Source organism: Betta splendens, chromosome 16 (genome assembly GCF_900634795.4).
Source record: "Betta splendens chromosome 16, fBetSpl5.4, whole genome shotgun sequence".
Lineage (NCBI taxonomy): Eukaryota > Metazoa > Chordata > Actinopteri > Anabantiformes > Osphronemidae > Betta > Betta splendens.
In genome coordinates, this window is record NC_040896.2 from 3,125,145 (window position 1) to 3,141,195 (window position 16,051).

The window sequence follows — 16,051 nt, forward strand, 5'->3', positions numbered from 1 at the left end:
AGAGATTTGATGATAAAACTGGGCATTTCTCTCTGAAGGCCATAGATGCAAACACAAATTCAGAAGGAGTGTTTGTGCACTGTGGGGTGAGTGATTTACTGTATGCGTATGAGTGTAAGTTGCAACAGTCTGTCTTGTGTGAACAGTTGATGTCTAAAGTGCATGCATTAGTGAATCCAGGAGGAACAGACTACATGGATCCAGGAGAATTAAACGGCAACATCCACATATCACAGGGCTCAGATAAACAATTTGAACAACAGTGGACAACTACGTTGTCTGACAAATTGACCACAGGATATCTGTACTGGACAAAGCATGACTGTGCATTGTCTGTCAGTTTTCCCCCCACATTTAGACAAACTATGTGACTTGTTTTCTTTTGTTCCATACATTTCTCTCACTAGAAGTAGATCTGCAGACTGGAAAAACTTGGGACGATTTGTGTCAAGATGCAGACGCATGACTGATTGGCAAGGCACACCTGAGGAAACTGTTTCGTACTCACCTACTGGTAGAATATATAGACAATGTTTCACCTCTATTGTACACACAATTCGTGTGGTGGTTCCATTGCCTCACTCTGGGAATCACACATCTGGCCATACACTGCTCACTGACACTGAGTTATCATCAACTCCTGCTTTAGCAGAAGTGCCACACACATTGTGGGCCAAACACAAATATGATGTAGGCCTGGTCCGTAACTGTGAAGCAGTCGTAATTACACCCAAGACCACATATAGGCCGTGTGTAAAACAATATCTGCTTAGACAGGAAGCTATAGACGGCATAACCCCAGTTTTCAACTAATTAACTAACTGAAGCAGGCATTATCATACCATGTGACTCTAGTCCCTGCTGCACACCCATTTTTCCTGTGAAAAAAGTTCGACACAAAGATCAACCCACTGAGTGGAAATTTGTGCAGGATCTACAAGCAGTGAATTCTGCAATTCAACCCAGAGTGAATAATGCCTAATCCTTACACCTTGTTATCACAGGTGCCACCTGATGCGAAATGGTTTTCAGTTGTCGACTTGGCAAACGCCTTCTTCAGTGTTCCTGTTCATCCAGATAGTCAATTCTGGTTTGCGTTTCAGTTCAAAGGCCGTATATGGACATGGACCAGGCTTTGTCAGGGGTATGTGTAGTCATCCACCATCTTTAATGAGGCACTCAGACGGAGTCTTGAACACCTTTCACTTACTGCGGGAAGCGCTTTGTTGCAGTACGTGGATGATATTATTGTCTGCAGTCCCACAAAGGATCAGTGTGAAAAAGACACAGTAGTTTTGTTGCAACATTTAGCTGCTGAAGGCCACAAAGCTAGCTTGTCCAAACTTCAGTTTGTCCAGCAAGAAGTTACTTTCCTTGGACATGTTATCACAGCAGTTGGGAAATCACTCTCACCCTATCCAGACCGTCCCAAGGCCGCTCAAAAAGCAACAAATGATGTCTTGAGAATGTGTTCATATTGTCGAAACTTTATTCCCAATTATGCTGTCCTCGAAGCACCTTTGAGTGCCCTCATTTATGCAAAATCATTGCAATCTCATGACAACATTCATTGGTCTCCTGAGCCAGAGGCAGCCTATGTAAATTTAAAGCTCACTTTGCAGACTGCTCCAACTTTGGGTCATCCAGACTCTACTCAACCATTTGTTCAGGTTGTGGATGAAAAAGACAGATGCATGGTATCTGTACTGCTACCAAAACATGGTGGAAAACTACGACCAGTGGACCCTGTGGCAGCTGGAGTCCCTCGCTGCCTGAGAGCAGTGGCAGCTGCTGAAAAGTCTGTGCTGGCCTCTAGAGACGTTGTAGGATATTCTGATCTTGTACTGATGTTTCCTCATTCTGTCTCTTTAATCTTGCTTGAACAAAAAACATTTCATCTATCAGCTGCTCGCTGGTTACCACACCGTCCTCTTAGATATACCTAACATCACAGTTAAACGATGCATTATTCTGAATCAAGATACTTTGCTGTCCACTCCTGAAGATGGTGAACCCCACGATTGTGTTGCTTCTCTCCAGCAGGTGTGCACACCGAGACCTGACCTTCATGAGACATCTTTGACTAACCCTGATCTTGTGCTTTTCACATATGGATCTGCTTCCAGAGACCCAAGTGCACGTGCACAGCACACACGACAGGATTTAACTCTGTTTCCACAGGTAACCGCAGGGCGGATGCAGCTGCTAAGGCAGCTTCGCTTTTACCAGTCTCTCTGACTGCTGTTTCCATCACTCCCTCAACCCCATCTGATTCTCTCTCTGCACTCCAATCTATTTCAACTCCACAGAAACAAGCACATTGGAAGAAATGCGGAGCAACGTTCCAGAACGTCATGTGGTGGGGACCTGATGGAAAATTATGTTTGCCCAATCATTTCTTTCCTCATTATGCTAAATTAATGCATGGATTGGATCGTGTATCAAAGGGCGTGATGGTGACGGCACTGACTCAACATTGGTTTACAAAGGGGTTTTGCATTTATGCACAGAAATTCTGTCAAGCATGCATGATTTGTAATACACACAACACAGGTCGTAAACAAAAACAAACATTAGCAGCACATCCACAGCCAACCAGACCATTCGAATACTTAATGATGGATTTTATCGAGCTAACTTCATGTCAAGGGAAGAAGTACTGTCTCACCATTGTGGACATGTGGTCAAAGTGGATTGAAGTGTCTCCAGAAAAAACATGCCACTAGTATCAGGCTTAGGCAGAGATTGGACCCACATGCACAGTGTGAAGACAACAGGTAGGTGGTAAAACCAAGGTTTAATGCAGTAACCGTAGTCACAGAAAGTCCAAATAATACACGAGAAGGCACAGGCTTTAGGTACAGATGGAGCAGGCGTAATCAGACCCGGTAACAGGCGAGGTTCAACACGAGAAGACTCAGATTTCCGTATCAGAACAGCAGGCGTAATCAGGTCCAGTAACAAGCAGGATTCAGCAACAGAGTAAACAGGGTTACACTACCATTAGGGATCAGGCAGTAATTGGTGGTCAGGAATACGGTACAGGATCAATGACGAGGTAAGCTGAACTGAGTACTGCTAGAACATGACGGCTTGCATACAACGATCTGGCACCTGACCGATGTGACCGGTGGGGGTTAAGTATCCAGGTGAGTGATGACTAATTGGAGACAGGTGCGTGTAATGGCAAACGGAGTAAGGCTAGACCTAAACAGGATGATAACAGAAACCAGAAGTACTACAAAATAAAACAGAAAATAGAACCAAAACCTGACAACTTAGGTGAAACAGAAAGTCCTTTAAAATAACACAAGAAACAAAACCCCCGATCGTGACAACTAGTGGTACGGTCCACATATGGAAATGCACCCCACTGAGAGGCCATTACCATCCACCTCTCTATTCGAGGATGACATGCTACAGTATTGTAAGTTGTTGTCTGCTGTTTTCATTTAGATCTTACAGCGAGTGACAGCAGCCTTGCCAGTTCCAGCCCAAGGACCACTGCACTTTCTGACTGGATTGTCCTGCTCATGTGTCTGCTCCTGCTTTGCCTCTGTCCCTGCTAAAGCCACAGCTCTAGCGTCTTAGTTGTCTCGCTGGGCCATGCTCTGGCTCCACCTGCAGGAGAACGGTCTCAACCGTAGCCACAGTAATCTCCTGTGCAGCGGAGGACGACCGCCTGGAGGACGTTGCCGGTCCCTATGGGCCGCTGGGCACGCCCTGTTACGTCGTCGGTGGTCTTGACTCCCCTGCATCCGGGACGACTCCCTGTCTGAAGGACGCCGTCACCCCCTGTGGGGCCCTGGAGGTCGACCTACCAGGACCCACCGGTCTGTCATAATTTTGAGTCTGTTTTGCTAGTTCTTTTTTTGTTCATCCATGTGTTCCGTTACCTTGATCATGCATCATGTGTTCTGCCACCTGTTTCCTGTCAGTAATCAGCTGTGTATATAGTAACCAATTCACACCTTAGTTCCCCGCTAGATCGTTGTGTTTTTTACCGTCTTCCTGAGTTATCTCGACAATCTAAGTGTCTGTAAGTTGCCATATCCCTGCCGAATGTCCTTGCCTGTACCGTAGCCGAGCCAGACTGATCTGTTGCCAACCTACGTATCTGTAAGACTCCAACTTTGCCTGCCTGCTAACAAACTTTTTACATGTCAAAATAACTGCATGGAACAAAACTGATAATTGATGTAAATACTGGCATTGTGCATTATGGGTAATGATCAGTATTGATTATTACTGCAAATAATTAAGTGAATACGTGATTTATTGTAATGATCATGATGTGTCTATAGTCAGCTTTCTGCTTCATGTTAAATGTAACTGTGTGATGTGGTTAAGATGCATGTTTTGTGTGAAGCAGTTTGTGTAATACTAGTGTCACCTAACATGCTGACTGCTTTAAACCAAACTAAGTTTTTCTGTCATGCTCATGTGAGCATAATGAGAAGCTTTACAGGGAGGGAAAGCTCCCTTCCCTTTAATGTCTATAGTCTACTCACCTAAAACAAAGATAAAGATATCATGAGTTTCAGGTTAAACTAACAACAGGTAAATAAAAATGTGTTTTAAATTAATAAAATTTTAAATTGGAACTGATTAAAATCATCTGCCAAAGTGGAGACATTGTAGAATTGTCTGTAGGGCACATTGTATGTTTTGCAGTTCTATGGTGACGCACAGACTCATCAGCTGGTGTAAAATCGAAGCAAACAATTTTAACACAACCATTGGGGCGTGTTGCCCTTTTATGAACAATTGTTCATATAGGGGACATTATTGTGTGGCTCTGTGCATGCATCAAATAATGGATTAATCTGTTTTGCTAAAGTTAGCTAAAACGAGAAGCTGAGAGCTGACGACGTCTTTGTGTGTAAGACCAAAATCTATTGTCCTCTCAGTCTGTGATTGATGACCAGGTTGCTGATTGCCACGGGTACAGTAGGTAATACCAGACTTCAGATCAAGTACAGGTTTTGCAGAGGCGGTATTTTTCTAGGATCAACTCAGTTTAAGCTCCACTTGCTGTCATTGTTCTCCTTCTTATCTGAGCTGTCACATCAGCTGTCAGTGATGTGCGATCAGGTTTGTTATGCACTAAGTTCTCCAGAGTAAGTTTTTACAAATATTACAACTTCAAAGAGAATCTTTTTCACTATTCAAATGGCAGAATGCATAACACCCCTGGCCACGTTTCATATTTGAATTATCATTCTTTAACCATCAAAGAAACACATTTGGTGTTGTTAAAGGTGCTCTTCTTTTATAGCAGTAAGAGACAAGTTGTCCAATTTAATTTATACCCTCCATGTTTTCTTCATAATTCATACTTCTTCTAAACCAAAGTACAGAGAAGTGTAAATGTCCAATCTTAACCTTCAGGGAAGTTTGAATTTTTTTAAACCTTAGATTATGCTTTAATCAATTTTACAAGTTTGCTCGTTTGAGGATAACAAGAATTGTTCATTAAAGGTCAAGCACATGACATGTCCTTCATGTCTTAGGAGGCCTAGTGGTTAAGATACATTGCTGCCAAGCTTTTGGTCCCGGGTTTAAGTCTCAGTGGGAGCAGTCTTTCAATTTTAATTATTGGAAAAACAGCGTCTCATCATTATCATTTGATTCACGAGATAACGTCGTCGTATTATTTAGTGCATGGATCGCCAAGACTATGAACAGCCTGTGGTGGACGATTATAGTATTTAGTAAGAGTGTGTTACGTCCTTTTGGCCTGTAGGTGGCGATTTACTCCCACTTTTGGTCCTAAAACATTGTAGTTGATTATGTCATATAGAGTCTTGTATAGCTACAATGATTGGGTCTTGGGTGGGCTAGTGGTTAAGATGCGCCCTCACGCGTGCAGCGTTCGATTTGTGGCAGACAAGCTACTGTAACCCTGATTTTTCGCTGTTGGTACAGGCTACAATTTTCTTTACGTGGTATTCTTTAATGCACCACACGGCAAGACAGTACGGCACATGTACACTTTTTCTGTACGCCGCTCTTACCCAACGCTCGTCACCTTTTTCCTGTACCCCTGTCAACAAGGACAGGTAGGAACTAATGTTGATGACAAATAAAATCACAGTAGCTGAAATGCCACGTTTCCCAAACATAAAAGAAAAATAAAAACAAAACGAGTAAATGAAACTAGAATGATCTACAAACTATTATCACAAAGGCGCCCCTCCCAGAAATAAACAGCCTTCTTCAGATTCTCTGAATCTTTTAGGCTGTGCCAAACGGATCACTTCCTCACTGCTACGATGAAGCTGCTGGTCAAAATTCTCCTCTTCAGTGCCTCATAATATCTCCCCGGAAAGTACTTGGGGATTCCAAACAGACAAGTGTGCTGCAACTGGCTGGGATGCGATGTCTGGCGATGTTACTCGTAGTAAATTGCAATGTACTGGAGCCGTGTCGCAAAGGCCTTCACAGTGTCCAGAAACAGCCTCAGCATGGGCCCGTCCAGCTTATGAGCGCATGCCGCATCCTCCTCTGGTATGGGTTGAAGACCGTATTGAGGTAATCAATCGAGGGGACACAGCTCTCTCATCCTCCTCCTCCTCGCTGTCATAAACGCTGGGCCCGTCTGGTCCCAGTTCCAGAGAGGGACGACCGCTGATTCGGGTCAATGTTGACGGTCATCATCGTCATCTCCGTCGTAGCAGGCGCAATCCAAAGTCAGGGGTGAGTTGTTGCTAAGAAGCCAAGCCTGCCTGCTTGCTTGATGAGGACTGGGGCAGCAGGTCTCTATTTATCCCTGGAGAAGAGAGGGATGGGGTGGGTGTGGCTAAGGGAACAGTGCCTTTTTGACTACAATCAGTTTCTTATAATCCTGGCTCATTCGAAAAAGAAGAGCAATCTCATTTCCCCATTTATCGAATATTTCCAACTACTCTCAGGTAGCAGGGCAGGTGACCTTTGACCTGGAGCTGTCAAAATTAACGTAATTAAAAGTCGTCTCTCTTTTGTGGGTAACTCTCCTGGGTGTGCATCTGATTAATAAACTGGACTGGACTCATAACATGCATTGTACAGAAAGGGTCAGAGCAGACTCTACCTCCTGAGGAGACTGCGGTTATTTGGAATGAGGGGCCACTCCTGAAGACCTTCTATGACTCTGTGGTGGCATCAGCCATCCTGCACAGCATGGTCTGCTGGAGCAGCAGCAACACTGTGAGGGACAGGAAGAGGCTGGGCAGGGTCATCTAAAAGTCTAGCTCTGTCCTGGGCTGTACCTTGCAGGAGGTGGGTGAGAGAAGGGTCCTGGCTAAACTCACAAAATTTCAAAAAAATGCAAAATTACTTGCGATGGCTCTGTCAAGCAATGGGTGTGGATGAAGTGGACAAAAATCATTGTTTGTGTAAGTACCTTTTTTCCACATTGTTATATTATTTATCTAAGACAATATTTAACCACACATTTAGGGTTTAAGATATTTATTTTTAAACCCTTCAAATATTACACTAGACATGATATAATTTTGAGTAGTTTAGTGCTGTAATTTCTGCCAAGCCACATGTAATTTTTTTTAAATAAATAGATACTATTATAGTAGATACATAATAGATAATAATAGATACAAAATCAACAGTCAATTCAACGTAAATGTAACGATGAAATACTCTAAATCAACATAAATGTAATGTTGACAAAACACCGTAAATTAATGTCGAAATAACGTTGTCCCATTAACGTTAATTCACTTTTCAAAACTGAAACATAATCCAATGGTCATTCAACCATAATTATGACGTTGATACAAGTATGATTCAATGTTGAAATGCCTGATGGGATAAGACAAAACCGGAAACAGACTTTCACAATAAAACAACTGTAAATCAAGCTGCAGACAGTTAAACAATAAAGTAAATAAGTCAATAGACCAGAAATGGTTTACATTTCCAAATGCTGCAGAGGCTTAAAACGCTTTGAATCATGTCCACAAATGGATAAAATCCAGCCCAGCAGATTTTTTCTGGTTAGACATTAAAGTTGCACATTTACCTTTGATCAGCCCTAGAATCTCGATAAAGACACCTTCTTTACCAGAGTATTAGCACAAGAACCTCTCCTGATGGGATTTTCATAAAAACACAAAACATCCTGTCTGTGTTCAGTTACTGGTTAACCCTTCTTTGTTAAAAAAAATGGTAGGGATCAGCTTATTTCGGATTAGTCAGAAAGCAAGTCAATATACTGTTTTCAGCCTCATTGTGTTTTGCATATACCGACCACCGTAGTAATAGGCTGAGTTATTATGTCCACAATCCTTACAGCAGGGGTGTCAAACTGCAGTTCCAACTGCTTTTCCAACTCTCCCTCCTGATTACCTTAACCTGGTTTATCCAGCTGCTGACACACCAAATCAAGGTAATCAGCAGGCTCTGGGGAAGGGAGATTTGGAAAACCAGTAACCTAACATATATAAATATATAAAATATATAAATGTAAATAAATACAACAGGACCAAACTTTTTGCTTTACTGTACTGACAGACTGACGTTTTTAATAAATTAGTGTAATATAAGAAATATGCTTGTAACCTGATGGTTTCATCTTACAGGATAGGAAATGTAAGTTATAGTTAAATGTAATGTCATGCTGACCAATATTGATTTCTACATTGTGTTTATTATCTATATTTAGCCCAACAATGTTCAGTAAACATGATTTAGATATTATTATTATACAATTATTAATTGATGGTCTTTGTAAATAATAATTAAAATGTCCCCTTCGCAAAGCTACAATACAAAGTCCAGTGAATCAAAAACCTGATGACACAAGTGTGTTGTCACTTATCACATGTAGATTTGTCCACAGGAATAACTGCAGTATAGGATTATAGAAAAAACCTACTTAAGACTGACAGCTTTAGCTTTTTAAACATACTATCACTGATCATAGCTTAAGTAAAATTTGGCTATATGTTAATCTTATTCAACACATTTTGTCACAGCACAAATAGAAACCATACAAATTCTACATTTGTGTTGCAGACATCTTTTTTATATGCAATCATTAACCTCAGGCTGGGCTTTTCTTAGAGTAAGAGTAGTTAGTGGTTCAGGATTGTGTGTCCAAGTCACCCAGAAGGCAGTTCCCCTGCAGAATCACTCTCATCAGAGTGCCTTGTGGTGTCAATGTCCTGTAGACCAAGTAGTGATACGTCAGGCTCAATGACCTCCTCATCTGATTGCACTAGATAATCGTCATTCTTATTGGCTGCTTCCTCTTTTTGCCTCCAATCCCCTGTGCTTTGGTTGGACAGATGGTCATTTCTGGAAAGAACTTGGTTCATTTGGCTTGTTGAAGACTTAGAAGAACAGGACTTAAGGTCTGGACCTGTTGGTGAGAACAATGTCACCTTCACTGTCAGTAGACTAACTTCACCTGCAGATGTATTGTAATGCTGTAAGGCACTCCATCATTAGATCAGACACACAGTATCTGACACCTACAGGAGCTTTGAAGGATTCTAAAGATAGAAGTACATGTAAAGCCCTATGATTACCTGAGGTTGGTGAAGATTCAGTGCCATCACTGGTGGAGTTGAGGAAGTCATCCAAAGCCTTGTGGTCCAATATATTAGTTACCAACATCTGATCTAAAGCATATATGCCAGAACCTGTGGGCTCTAGACACACATGGTTACTCTTTGCACCACTTATACAGTACACCCTCAGTTGAAAGTGTAAAAATTTCTTTTGTAAATACTTCTGTGTACATTACCAGACTACATAAGAAAGATCTGAAATGCAGTTGCGAGGGAAGACTTTTCAGTAAGAAAATATATACACATTAAGTGATAGTGACTTACTTCTGTGCAGTAGATATCCAGTGGTCAGATACTGCTGCATGTCTTGTTTAAAGGCTTCTTCATAGAGTTTTTGTCGTTCCCTTAATTGTTTTGTCATGGCCTGCTCCAGCTCTGCTACCTTCTGAGCATGCTCAGAATTTAACTCTGCTAAAAATGGTAATAAGTGATATTAGAAACACCATTTTGTGTGTGTGTGTGAGAGATCCTCAGTATTGTTTTGTTTATGTGTCAGCTGCTGAATAACACTAAATACTGGATGGGGGAATGGATTTATCCTTACACACCACAACAGTACTTACATACGTGACATACTGTAACTTACCTTCAAACATCTCCACCTCGTTCCTGTAGCAAGACAAAGGTCAGGCAAGTTAGCATCAATCAATTTTATTTCTCTGGTGAGAAAATTACTTAGGAAAGACAAGTCTAATGCTGCCAAATATTTTTACAGTTAAAGCAGATACATGTAACAAGCAATAATAAAGAAATAAATTGCTATAAATAAATACAAACAAACATATGTCTATGTAACTAACTTTATATATAGTTGAAACCAGAGGTTTACATATACTGTGCAATAAAACACCCCCCCTTGCTGAAATTAGACTCAACACCCCCGTTTTCATTAGTTTGTTTTGTAAAATTATTTTGTTAGTTATGTCAGCTACAATTCAAAAGCAGTTTCTGATTTTCATTTTTTTTTCTAAACTTTGATTCATTAAAACTTTATTACAATATTGGTCAGTTTCAAGTTACTTCCTTGACCATTGTGGGACGCAAACCTGTGCATGTACTTTTAAGGGCACACTAAAGTGCACTAGTTCCTTGTTTCTCTCTTCTGATCTGTTGTTCACACTAAGAGGCATTTGGCTGGTATGGCCTTGCTAAGAACCCCCCCCCCCAGCTTAGTTGGAGATATCTCTGGTGAATGAGAGGGTAGTTTCATTGCCTGCTGGCATTTGGTCCGGATTAAAGCAAAACACTGCTCTACAGGACGGAATACATCTCATACCTCTTCTTTTTCTTATAGACTTCAAGGTGCCTTGTGTGCTGTTGTTTTAATGTGCCTTGTTCACACTGGCAGCACATAGTCTCCAGGTAAACCAGTCTGCTTTCCATCTCTTCAAAGTCACCTTCCAAATGTGCTGGAGACAATAAAAAATAAAAAGAGTTAAAAATTGTTAACCTAAATACTTCAGTCATTTTGCATAATGATGTCTTGACTACAAAAGAGAGAAAACCAGACCAGCAACTATCCCATATAATGCAATATAATACAATACAATAAAATATAATTAAATATAATATTATTTTATAGGTCAACAGTATGTAGGTAAGACGGAGAGCCAGGGTGTGACTTAAATCTTTCATATGAGCGGGTTGCAATATATGTTTAGGGAAGCTATAGGAAAACAGTGATAATTTTCCATATCTATAACATACCAATCTTAGCAGTGATGGCATTGAGTTCAATTACAAAAGCTGGCAAACTTTGCAGTTGTTCCTGAAGTTGTGTCAGAGCTGCTCCTCTCCTGTCCCAGTGTGCAGTGAGCATCACTATGTCCCCATATGCAACCTACAATACAAAGGATTATAGCGACAGTAAACACAAACTGAATTTGTATATTTACAAGATGTTGACAATGGTATTGAATATTTATTTTGTCTGCCCTTCTCTCAAATATGTATCATATAAAATGTATTCAAACAGTGAAGTGTGATCATTACAGCGTTCCCTGGTGACAGCTTTATAAGTCTTGTTAATTCCATATTCAGGTACTAAATAGGTACGGTAAGTTTTACCTCTGCAGCCTGAGCACAGTCCTTAGTTTGTTTGTGAAGCAGAAACCAACTTTCCTCATACCTATTGAAAAAAGTAAAATAAGTAAACACATATAAATCAGTTTTTGGAAATTAGGATTCTGTGATCATGAGACCTGCTAAGGATTTCCACTCCAGCACCGAAATGAGGGAGGGTTTCCTCAGACCTAAAAAACAAACAGGATTAGTCAAGCCACTGTTTACCACAATGCAATACTATGTAGATATGTAACTGAAGATTGTCCAGAGAGACGTATTGCCCCTGTCGATTCAAAACTAACAGAAAAGAGATCAGAATGTTAAAAGGAGACCACTTAAACTTCTCTTCATACTGCAGAATATTGACTTTGATGTCTCAATAAGATATCTGTAAATGTCCATGCCAAAATGGCCTGTACATCATCCAAACCACAAATTTCAGGGTATTTTTCAAGCCCTCTGGTATAATATGTATCTATCTGGTATATATATAGGGAAGGGTATATGGAACCCAGACACAGACAGGACTGGACAAAATAGCAAAATGTGAAAAAGGAGGAAATACATTTCAACCCTGCTCGATGGGTATACCACGAGCACAAATATTTAAGAAGAATCAAACAAAGCTAGCAGGAACCCATTATTCTCAAGTACTGTCATACTCCAAAACTAGCTTCATTCTCCAGTAGTACAAGGATCTTGGTGCTCGGAGACAAAGCGAAGGAAGTTTGAAACCTAACCCCATTGAATAACACCCAAAGGTCTGGGCCAAGAAATATCTGAAGACAGATGTGTCAAAGGTTTTATGAACTAATGAGATAAGAGTGACTCCTGATGGACTGGAGGGACAGGCCCATTGGCTAGATTAGTAAAGGACACAGAAATGCCAACAAGGCGAAACTTGGTACTGGTATATTATTGATGGTGAACCTTTTCAGGTTCAAGACGGATTCAAACTCCCAAACCTGCAGTCAGTTTAAGAAGACACTTACTTCAAGCGGTGGTACAGTAAATCAACACCTTTCAAAAAGACATGCATGATTTTAATGCAGGACAATGCTCTACCTCATGCATCAAATATTCTACTGTGATTAAAGATGAAAGAATAATGACATTAGCCTAAAGCTAATTCAAAATACTGCATACTATTGAATGTTGAAGATCCAAATCTCTGTACAGTCCTTAGTCCAACCATGCCAACCAACCTATGTTCTGTTGTTCTTATGCTCTTCTCTCTGTCTATCCCCTCACCCCAATCAATTGAGGCAGTGGGCCGCTCACAGGTTAAGATGATCTATGTATGTCAAGAATGTAATACACGCAGGAGCTAATGACACTCGGTTACATATATCAGAAGTCAAAATTAACATTAAGTAAGTCTGTTTAATTGCTAAAACAATGTCAGACTCTGTAGTTTTCTCTGGACCCCTCCTCAATGTGACCAGCGATGACATGTATAGCCGGCTGTCATCGCTCAACCACTGGTTGTCTAGGTGGTGTCCAGCAAACAATGTGGGCTTTGTGGATAATTGGAAGAGTTTTGGGCGAAAACCTGGGCTGATTAGAAAAGATGGTATCCATCCCACATTGGACAGAGCCTCTCTGCTCTCTAGTAACATGGCCATGTTGCTTGATCTACCTACACTGTGACAACATAGAGTGGAGCCCACTCTGCATGTTCTCTATAGCCGCCACCGCCTCTTAATCCTAGTTATCGCATAGAGACTGTGTCTGTTCCAGTATCACCTAAACCAGGGGTGTCAAACTCAAACCAGTCCCTTGCTGATTTTCCAACTCTCTCTTTTCCAGAGCCTGCTAATTACCTTGATCAAGTGTGTTAAGTCAATCAGCAGCCAACTGACACAGCTGTTCAAGGTGAGCAGCAGGGAGAGGTGGAAAACCAGCAGGGACACCGGCCCTCGAGGACCACAGTCTGACACCCCTGACCTAAACTATACAATTCACAAACAAATCAGAGGAGTGACTCACTAGAATTTAATAAACATCCAAACAATTTCTCTTACAAAATAAATTGTAGTTTATTAAATATCAGATCTCTCTCATCTAAAGCGCTGTTATTAAATTAATAGATAAGTGTCCCTTCTTATTTCCTCTCATTGATCCATGCACATTCACACACTGATGCCAGCAAGGCGCTCGCTTGAAACACCAGGAGCAACTTGGGGTTCATTGTGTTGCCCAAGGACACTTCGACATATCCTTGGCAGGGGCTCAAACCACCAACCTTGCAGTTAGAGGGCAACCTCCATACCAACTGCGCTATTGTGGGATTTATTGGGTTTAGTTGTGTAAGAACCTAAACCTTACCTTGTGTACCAAGTGCCTTGAGATAACTATGTTGTGATCTGGGGCTATATGAATAAAACTATATTGAATTGAAATTGAATTAAATTGAACTGAATTAAGCTGGTTCTGCTGGATGTTTCTTACTTGCTAGAGAGAGTTCTTCCTTTCCACTCTTGCTTTTAAATTGGAATAAATTACAATTAAAGGCTTGCTGTAAGTGGGATTTGTTGGGCTTAGTTGTCTTTAACCTTACCTTGTAAAGTGTCTAGCGATAACTCTGCTGTGAATTGGCACTATATAATTAAAAATGAAATCATCAATAAAGACATCCATATAGTCTCTTTAAGATAATAATGACTCAATCATGTTAGACAACTATTGTGTAGATTTAAATTACAGTGAATCAGATACTAGAATATTGTTTATGTCACATCTGTATGTATCTAGGAGATATGGAAACAACTTGTTGTATCAGCCATCCCTTTATGGTGTGGTCTGCTGGAATAGTAGCTTCACAGAGAGGGAGAGGAAGAAGCTGGACAAGGTCATAAAGAAGTCCAGCTCTGTCCTGGGCTGTCCTCTGGACTTTGTGAGGGAGGTGGGAGACAGAAGGATTCTGACAAATTTTACATCAATTATATAAATTTACATTTTGTGAATAAAAGATTCTGTTCAAAATGTGGACAGAGAAGACAGAGGCCCCTAGGAATGGCTAACCTGTTACTGTAATACTGGTGGTTCAGATGCCCTGACTCCAGTCCACTTCCCAGCAGTACTACATGCAGTGATACTGCAGCATAATCAGAAAGACAATCTGAGTGGTCATGAGTAAGGTTAAGATGCTTTCCTATGTGTAGCTACATGGACAGGAAGAAAAAGTTATTGTCACCATCTACATTAATATTAGAAGGATGTAAACAAGAACAAAGGTCCTTGGTTTCTGGGTTTCCCAGTTTGGCCAGAAACGGCTAAATCTGGTTTATTGATTACTCAATCTTGTGTTATCTGTGCTAACATGATAGCTAATGCTATTTGCTGGTATTGTGACATTAAAACCAACATATTCTACTACAACCAGGTTTTAGTGATCTCATCATTTATCAAGATACTTGATTGAAAGGACATAGTCACATAATATTAGATACAGTTATACATTTTAATTAATGTGTTGCGTAAAACAAGCTATCCCTATTCACTTAGATATGAATACCTTCTTGCTTTTCTTTATTATTTATATAAATAGGGTAACTGGTGGACATATGCCTGTAAAGGAGTGTATTCAGTATGGAAAAATAAATAACAGTGGACACAGATTAATGCCTAACCTGTGCCTCCTCTTGATTTTGGTGTCCTTTGACTTGTCCCCAAGGGTCTTGAAGCTGAAAGGGAGGGGAGAATGAAAAACTATAGAAAAATTTAAAAACTTTATAACAACATGCCTCATACCCCCAAAAAAAGAACCTTTAACCTCCACCCATATGCATTCAAAACGTCTAGACAGTGTGTAAGTTAGACTGTTATCACTCACTGAATTATGTTATTTTTTTTTCTAAATGTCATTTTCAAGTCTAAACGTCTACAGTAAAACAGAAATTAACTTCACACACAGCCCCAAAAACGCATCACGTGATGGTCAGCTGAAAGAAGTTTGGAGGAACTGCTCAGATCGGGCTAGTTAGCTGGCGTCATGATTAAGATTAATAAAAGTCAACATTACTGCGACAATAAAATACAACTACTTACATCGTACGTTACACGTTAACGGTGCTAATCCACTAATCCTTGCTGAACAAATTCGGCAATATAAATCGTCGTTATCGTTATTAACTGTAGCTATGTCGACGCTACATGAAAGTATGCAAATAATTAACAGTATAACCTGAGGTCTGGTCTGCTATAGAAGTGCAACAGGTAATGCGAAAATGAACCAACCCCATCGTAAAATCCCGTTGGACCATCTGAAATCTTTCTCTTAAGTTTTCAAACATGTTTCCTAGCAAGAGTCGTTTTCCTGTTAGTTTTGCTCCTGCTTGTTCTTCTTCTTCTTCAATTGTCTGATGGTTGGCAAGCAACAACCTCTTCTTCTTATTCCTGGTATGGGTAGCTTG

The 16,051-nt window shown here is 40.6% G+C and overlaps 1 protein-coding gene across 1 annotated transcript; it reads right to left on the bottom strand.

The window, feature by feature from the left end:
- Positions 1-8,157: 8,157 nt before the first annotated feature.
- Positions 8,158-16,051, bottom strand: LOC114843402 (dysbindin-A-like). The gene is made up of 10 exons (XM_029129916.3): positions 15,876-16,051; positions 15,269-15,322; positions 11,774-11,824; positions 11,640-11,700; positions 11,280-11,412; positions 10,849-10,981; positions 10,159-10,181; positions 9,837-9,983; positions 9,531-9,653; positions 8,158-9,361 (listed from the first exon to the last, which is right to left on the bottom strand). Exons 1-10 carry the CDS (start codon positions 15,929-15,931, stop codon positions 9,102-9,104), a joined length of 1,041 nt encoding a protein of 346 aa, XP_028985749.1. The 5' UTR covers positions 15,932-16,051; the 3' UTR covers positions 8,158-9,101.